Source organism: Propithecus coquereli, unplaced genomic scaffold, assembly GCF_000956105.1.
Source record: "Propithecus coquereli isolate 6110/MARCELLA unplaced genomic scaffold, Pcoq_1.0 Scaffold218, whole genome shotgun sequence".
NCBI classification, from domain to species: Eukaryota; Metazoa; Chordata; class Mammalia; order Primates; family Indriidae; genus Propithecus; species Propithecus coquereli.
This window is the reverse complement of record NW_012146967.1, coordinates 63,016-71,589: the sequence shown is the minus strand read 5'-3', so window position 1 is coordinate 71,589 and position 8,574 is coordinate 63,016. Positions and strand designations below refer to the sequence as shown.

The 8,574-nt window shown below is 32.5% G+C and overlaps 1 protein-coding gene across 1 annotated transcript in view; it reads left to right on the top strand.

Moving 5' to 3' along the window:
* SLC41A2 (solute carrier family 41 (magnesium transporter), member 2) overlaps positions 1 to 8,574 on the top strand; it is a 152,674-nt gene that overhangs the window by 117,785 nt on the left and 26,315 nt on the right. The window contains exons 10-11 of the mRNA XM_012644691.1: positions 3,586 to 3,717; positions 4,607 to 4,755. Of these exons, the coding sequence (XP_012500145.1) occupies positions 3,586 to 3,717; positions 4,607 to 4,755 (281 nt within the window). The remainder of the gene's footprint in view (positions 1 to 3,585; positions 3,718 to 4,606; positions 4,756 to 8,574) is intronic.

The window sequence follows — 8,574 nt, the reverse complement described above, 5'->3', positions numbered from 1 at the left end:
GAGTCTTGCATGAATTTATTTTAAGATATCCAGTTCTTTTGATTTCATACTTCTTTCAGAGCTTATTATTTCAACTGGTACACGTATGTAGGCTTTTCTTTGAGTATTTATCTAAGAGTGGAATTGCTATTAATAGATTGTAGAATGTGCATATTAACAACTTTATTACAAAATGCCAAAGCGTTTTCCAAAGGGATTATAGCAATTTACACTCTTGCTAGTTTTGTGTAAGAGTTTTCTTTACTCCACATCTTTACAAACAGATTGTAAAGACGTGAATAATGAAAACTCAAAGTTTTTGCCATTCTGATGGATGTGAAGTGATATTTATTGTGCTTGTATTTGCATTTCTGTGATTACCAATGAGGTTGAACATCTTTTCATATGTTTACTAGCAATTTGGATTAACATCTTTTTTGAACTATCTGTTCAAGTATTTTGTCCTTTTTTCTATGTATTTGTGGGAGTTCTTTATATATTCTGGATGGCGGTCCTTTAACAGTTGTATGTGTTACAAAAATCTTCTCCCACTCTGCAGCTTGTCTTTTCACTTTCTCTACAGTGCCTTTTGATGAGCAAGTTTTAATTATACTGTAGTCAAATTTATCAATCTTTTCCTGTAAGATTTGCAGTTTTTCTATTTTATTAAAAAAATCCTTCCCATCCATTCTATATCATCATCTATAAACTAAATAATTTTGCCTTTCACATTGTCTTCACTTCACTTGGAATTTATTTTTGTTCATGGGATGAGAGTAAGGATCAAATTTCATGGATTTTTTTTGCATATTAATAACCAAATATCTTAGCACTATTTGTTGATCTGTAGTACCTCCTTTTTCTTATCTCAGGTTTCATAAATGTGTGTATGTGTATGGTGGTTAACAGATTAAAGAAGTCCTCCTTGATTCTTGGTTTGCTAAGAGTTCGTAATCATAAATTTTGAATTTTATAAATTGTTCTGATTTTATTCATACAGTCATATTATTTTTTCCTCCATTCATTTGTTAATGTGCTGAATTGCATTAACTTATTTCCAACTATTAAATCATTCTTGCATTCCTAGAATAAATCCAATTTGGTTGTGATATATTATACATTTAACATTTTGGATTTGAATTGCTAATTGTTTAGTATTTTTAAGTTGCCTATGATATTCCTATATTATCCGTATAATGCTTATACTGTCTGTAGTAATGACTTCTCTTTCATTTTTGATATTGAAATTCGTATCTTCTCTCTTTTTGTCACGACCCAATCAAAGAACCAGCTTTTGGTTTCATTTATTTTCTCTGTGTTTTTGTTTTCTATTTCACTGATGTGTGTTCTTATACTTAGTATTCCCTCTTTATGCTTTCTTTTAGTTTCAGTTTTTTCTTTTTTTCCCTGGTTCTTAAGATGTAAACCTTAATCATTGATATGAAACCTTTCTTCTTTTCTAGTATTTAATGTTGTGAATTTCTAAGTATGCTTTATGTACCTCCCACATATATCAATACGTTGTGTTTTCATTTGCATTAAATTCAGATTATTTTCCAAATTTTCTTGAGATTTCTTCTTTGACCTGTGGGTTATTTAGAAGTGAATTGTTTACTTCCCAAATATTTGGAGGAATCTCCAGATATTTATCTTTTCTAATATGGACAAAGACCATGTTCCAATCGTTTCAAATATATTGAACCTATTGTATGGCCCATAATATGGTCTATCTTCATTAATGGTCCATGTGTACATGCATAAAGTATATTCTGCTGTTATTGGGTGGTGTGTTCTATAAATATCATTTAGATCAACTTGGCTGATAGTAGTATTAAAGTCTTCTATATAACTCTTGATTTTTAAAATACAGTAAGTCATCACATAATGTCCTTGACAGATTCTTGGAAACTGTGACTTTAAGTGATACGATGTATAACAAAACTAATTTTTTTCTTATCAATATTATAATGAAACAACAATGAAGGAAATGATGTTACTCTAGGATCTGCTATACATCATTTTCACTTAAAGGCATAGTTTCCAAGAACCTATTGTAGATGTTAAGTGAGAACTTACTGTATGTATATTCTGTCAATTAATGAGAGAAAGTGGTAAAATCTCTAAGTACAAAAACAACTTTTCTATTTTTCCTTTTAGATTTATCAGTTTTTCTCTACGTATTTTGAAGATCTATTTTTAAGTGTGTCTACATTTAGGATTGTTATGTCTTTTTCATAAATTAACCTTCTTAAGTCTTATTCAATGTCCACTTTTATCCCTGGTAATCTTTCCTGCTATAATGTCTTATTTTTTTCTGGTACTGATATAGCCACTCTACCTTTCTTTTTGTTAGTGTTTGCATGGTATATCTTTTTCCATATTTTTACTTTTCACTTATTCATGTCTCCATCATTTAACACATACTGTGTACCTTTTCCACGAGATCCTTTAATGTATTAATCATAGTTATTTTAAAATCCTTGTCAGATGGTTTCAACACCTGACTCATCTCTCGGTCTGGTTCTGCTGACTTCTTAGCTCCTTCAATGATCCATCTTCATTATTGCTTTTTACTGTATTATAATTTTAAAATCAAATGCTGGACATTGTATATAAAAGAGCATTGGAAATTAAGATAAATATTATTTATGCCTAGGAATGGGCGGTCCTCTTCTTCCGCTAGGTCATCAGTACGGACGATTGAGTCTATCTAGTCAGTAGTTGAACTGGGTTTGTTTTTTGTGGGTATTACAGTTACCTTTAGTGCACCACTAAGTTCAGATTTCTTTGTCAGCATGCTCCTGCTACCCTATGCTTAGTGTGAAGCCTGAAGTGCTGCCTGCCTGCAGCATGGAGGGCTTAACTCTCTATGCTGTTGCTCTTCTTCCAATGGCAAGTTGCTGATGCTTCTTACTTAGCGCAAGGCATAGGACGGCGTTTGGGATTCTCTTGCCGTATCCTTAATCTTAGGCAGTCCTATACTCAGCATTTAAGAATTTGAAAGTTGTTTTCTTCCTACTTGCTTTATGGCTACTACCTCTTCCTACTACACTCTGCAAAAGAAGAAACAATTTGAGTGTCCTGTCTCACTTTGGCGAGGCTTACCACCCTTTGGAATTAATTTCACGTCTTGGCATCAACTCTTCTGCCTCAAAGTATATGAGAGAATGATTTAGGTAAAAAGGTGACTTTCTGGAGTAGTTTTTTTTTTTTCAGTGCCTATACCAATTTCTTTAGTAAGCTGAGAAGAAAAGTACCACACCTTGTCTATTTGAATAAATCTAGCTTATTTTCCCTCTCCTTAAGGTGATAAACACGAAACAACTTGGCACCTAATTTTACATCTTGGTTGTGATAATGATTTCTAAAAATTACCTGCTCTGGTCTGCTTTTATACCAGACACGTTTGAAAAAATAATCTTATATAACAATGATTTTATGCCTTTGGATTGTCTATCTCAATAGTAAATAAATAAACACTTCAGAAGAACTCTTTATTTTGTTTTATTGGCCTGGAATGTTACATAAAGAGACTTGCTTTTGGTTGATATTATACAAGTTGTTTAATATATGCAGATAACTACTTTGATTTCTTTTATGTTTCAGGTATTGGTGGTAATTTGGTGGCCATTCAGGCTAGTAGGATTTCTACCTACCTCCATTTACATAGCATTCCAGGAGAATTGCCTGATGAACCCAAAGGTTGTTATTACCCATTTAGAACTTTTTTTGGTCCAGGTACGTGCTTGTGGATTTTTGCATGTTTTATATCAGGAACTATTGCTCAGATTATAGGCAGGCAACATTTATTGAATACGTATTTTGTTTGCGTTCACCACTATTCTATTTCTGAGAGCTAATCTCAGTGAGTGAACAGATAGTCATTTGTATCAATTCTGCCGTTGCTGAGAATCTTTGTATAATTTTTCTTTTTTATTCCTCTTTCTGGGATATCTGGTTATTAGTCATGAAAGAGGAACCTTATACACATAAAAAAAAGCATTGCTAGGTGATTTAGGGAGACAGGTGTACTGTCTTTCCTATATTAATTATTTTGGAGTTTCTAAATGTAGGGATTTGATCTCAAACAGACAGAATGAGCAGGGTAACCTCAGTTATAAGAAACAGTGCATTACTTATGTGATTATGAAAAAACTAAGGCATGTGATTAGGAAAAAGACCACAGTGTTAAACCTCACAATTCTTATCATTTCTTTTCCTGATGAAAATAAATGTGACTATTGACTTTTGAATGAAGATCAAAAATGCCTAGATTTGTAATACCAGTGGTAGAACTCTAAAGGAATAAATAAAATTAAAACATTCTAGTACTTTAAGGACTTTATATTTTCTCTTTTGTCTTCTCTCTGTTTTTATGATAGATATTAAAGTTTCACCAATGTTCTTCATAACAAGTTTTTATCAACCACCTTTCATTTAACATATATTGTGGGAATTTTAAAGGATTAAATGAATTGTAACTAGTTGAAATTTATTTTTAGCAACTGAATTTTATGTGGATAGTATGAAGTGTAACTACAAAGTAATCCTCAAATTTTAATAACTGTGACCTATTGCTAACCAAAATATGATTTTGTTTTAATGACTTTTACATTTTATATTACAGGAGTAAATAATAAGTCCGCCCAAGTGCTACTGCTTTTAGTGATTCCTGGACATTTAATTTTCCTCTACACTATTCATTTGATGAAAAGTGGTCATACTTCTTTGACTATAATCTTCATAGTAGTATACTTATTTGCTGCTGTGTTACAGGTAAGAATTAAAACTTCTTGAAATCTCTTTTATGCTCAAGCTGTTATAAAAGTATAACTATGTAAATCTAAAAACACATACCATATTTTACCATTTCAAAAATCAACTGAATACCTTCATATTGATTTGATCCTCTTAAAACTCATAAAGCTCAGGACCACTTCTAACACGATCTGGTATATAAAACCTTCGGATTTCCTGTTTCCTAGATTCCATGTCTTCCCTCGTTTGGTTCTCTTGTTTTGCATTAACACATCTTCCAATAGATTCCAGAGAAAAAGAGGGCATGGTAGTAAATTTTTGAGCCTTTGCATGTTATAAAATACTTTATTCCACCCTATCAATAGGTTGATTGGATACAGAATTGTTTCTTTTAGAATTTTGAAGGCATTGCTTCATTTTCTCCTATTACTATTGAAAACAGGCACATTTCTTGCTCCTGATCCCATTGTATATAACTCCTTTTATCTCCCAGAAGCTTGCAAAATCTTATCTTTTTATTTATTGTTCTTAAAATTTCATCTTGATATACCTTGGGAGTTCTTAAATTTCATGCTGATGTACCCCGGTATGGGTGTATCTTGTCTGTTTTGTTTGATCCTTTCAATCTAAAAATTCATGTTCTTCAGTACTAGGGAAATTTCTTAGATATTTTCTTTGATGATTTTTCTATTTTCTCCCTTCTTTCTTTCTGGAATCTTATTATTTGATTCCTGGAACTCTTGCATTACATTTCTTATCTTTTCCTATTCTCTTTTTTCCTCTTCTTTCTAGGAGATGTCCATGTCTTTCTAAGCGTTTTCTTTGTTGTGTTACTGATGTTTTTGGAGAGAGTAGAATATTCAACTTGCTATCCTTATGTGGAAGGCTTTTAATTTAAAATTTAAGAAAATTTCTTTTACTTTCAAAATGTGTGATCAATATAATACATGTACAAAATTTTTAAATTAAATAGTACTAAAAGGTTCTACCTTTTCAATCCCATTCCTCAGAGATAATAATCACTTTGAAATATTTCAGGTGTTTCTTCTGGATTTACCTATAACTTTTAACATAATGTGTCTAAACTCCTAGTTTATTATTAATCTCTTTTAGACTTTTGCTGATAAAAGTTGAGGATTTGGAGGCTGCTATAATGTTCCATCTTTCCCATATAGTTATATCACAATTTTTTTGTTAAATTAGTCATTGGTGTTTGTATTATTAGGCCTTTGTAAACATTGTTTGTTATAGAGTCAGATAATTTACTATGACTATATTTACTCTTTTTTTGTGTGTTTTTTCTTGGGGTTAATAATCACATCCTTTTACATGGCATCATTTTCCATAAGCCCATCTTTAATTTTTTCCAACTGTTCCAGTTTTATTTTGTCTTCTTGGGCATAGCTTCTTGCTAAACTCTGTAAATTTGGTACTTTCTACAGTGAGAAACCCTAATCCCTTAAGAGATGGATTCAAATAATTCTTTGAAGAGATAGCATTTGCATTGATTTTGAGGAGTTTTGCATATAGGAATGAGGCTAGAGGATAGGTATATGGACATTGTTCCATTAAAAAAATTGCATTGATGATAATGATGGTAATGAAATTAGCTGGCATTTATAGCGTTTCCTGTATGCCAGGCCACTGCCTAAGTGCTTTACATTTATTGATTCACTTAATTCTCACAAAATTCTATGAGACTTGTTCTATTGATGTAAATCAGTGATTTTCAAAGTTAGAGTACGTGCAAAACAATGCATTGTATGTAGGAAGAAAAGATTAAAACTTCATTTGTTTAAAATATCTATCTTCTTCTGTTTTTATGTTTGCTTACTAATAAACATAAGCACAGTATTAAGTATGCTTAAATATTTTATACTGAGAGAGCTGCATAATCTAAAACTTTTGGAGATTATTGAGTTAAAACATAGAGACTAGAAAACAGCTATGTCAGAGAAAGTAGTTCATATATAGGATCTAACTAAGAGGAGGGAGTAGATGAGATAAGGTTGAGAAGGTCGAGTAGGACTGGTGTACAAAGGCCTTAAATGCCAGGTAAAGGGGATTAGAACCTATTCTTCAAATAACAAAACCCTTATATTGTTTTATGGTGCCTTAGATTTTATTAAAAGTCACCTATCAAATCATTTATTCATGCCAGTCATGGTGGCTCACACCTATAATCCCAGCCACTTGGGAGGCTGAGGCAGAAGGATCCCTTGAGGCCAGGAGTTCAAGATCAGCCTGGGCAAAATAGTGAAAATTTTTTTTTAATTAGCCAGGCACAGTGGTGCCTTCCTGTAGTCCCAGCTACTTGGAAGGTTGAGGCGGAGGGTCCCTTGAGCCCAGGAGTTGAAGCATGCCATTGTACTTCAGCCTGGGTGGCAGAGCGAGACCCTATCTTTTAAAAAAAATTCATTCATTTATTTGTTCACTAAACCTTCATTCTACTAGATGCAGAGATAGCTTTTAAGTCCCAAGAGGAATAAATTCAGAACCTATCTATACTCAAGGACTTGTAGTCTGGAGGGAAGACTACTACATGAACAAAGAATTATAATGTAATATAATATAAATGCTGGGTATAGCTATGTATAAAGTGCTTTCAGAGCTTGAAAGAAAAAGCAACTAACTACTTCAGGAATAATATTTTTCTACTGTCCAGGAGTGACAAAAGTTATATCAAATGCTTTTTTATTGCCATAAAAAACCGGCTACTTTTATTGCCATATATAATATGATCATTATCATTTATGTTTGATGCTGTTCTCTGTGTATTATGAAAAAGATGCAGTCTTCACTCCCCTGGGAAATATTCAGAGACTAGTCTTTGGACTGCTGATAAACACACCATTTCTAGAGCATGTTCCTGTTTGTAACTCTACCTCAGCCTCACGGATTGATTTGATGTTTATGTTTGTGGTTCTCTGCCAACATACTATCATGCATCATTTCATTTAAATCAATGAAGGATATAAATAATTTTTATGAGTTTATAAAAAATTGGATTTCAACCTATATTAACAGTATACCTCCGTACCATTTTTAAACCTCTGACCTAAATTCCTTCCAGTGAAGGTTGAAAAACTGGAGTTAAGACTAATTATTAGTCTCTCTGTGTCTTAGTTACTCCCTCTGTAAAATGGACAGAATTATATTATCTACTTCATAGGCTGTTTTGAGGATTAATTGAGTTACTTGTATAAAGTTTGCTACATAGTAAATGTTAGCAGATGCTATTGTTGTTGCTATTAAACATTGAATTATACAGGGTATGCCATTGATCTCTGAATGACAACTGGAAAATATTTTTTCTTTGTCTTACAGTGTTGGCTGAATTTTCTTGTGTCTTTTACAACTTTCATTTTTATAGGTTTTACTTTTTATTTTATCCCCAAGAATCAGATCTCTGCCAGAGTAGATCTTTGCATTTGCAGCCTCACATTGTACATTATTCCAATGGAATACTTAGAATCAGATTGTAAATTCTCAGATCAAATCCTCATGCTCTGACATTAACATACACAAACATACACACAAGCATATGCACACACACCTCTTTGAGGTTTAGTTAAAAGATCTTGACCTTCCCCAGCCTGCTCTCACCAGTTCAAAGATGGACAGAATGAAGAAATCACTATCAGAGACAAAGCATCTTTGACCACTTAAGACTTACCTTTTAATGTACTTTACTTGATTGGCTTCCTTTTTTGATCTGGATTAAATTTATATTCAAAGCCTCGGTCCTAGCTCTTACTCACATTTTTTCAGTCCACACTTCTCTTCTCATCCCTAAACTCTACAATTTGATATGAATGTTAAACAGTAAGGTTTTCT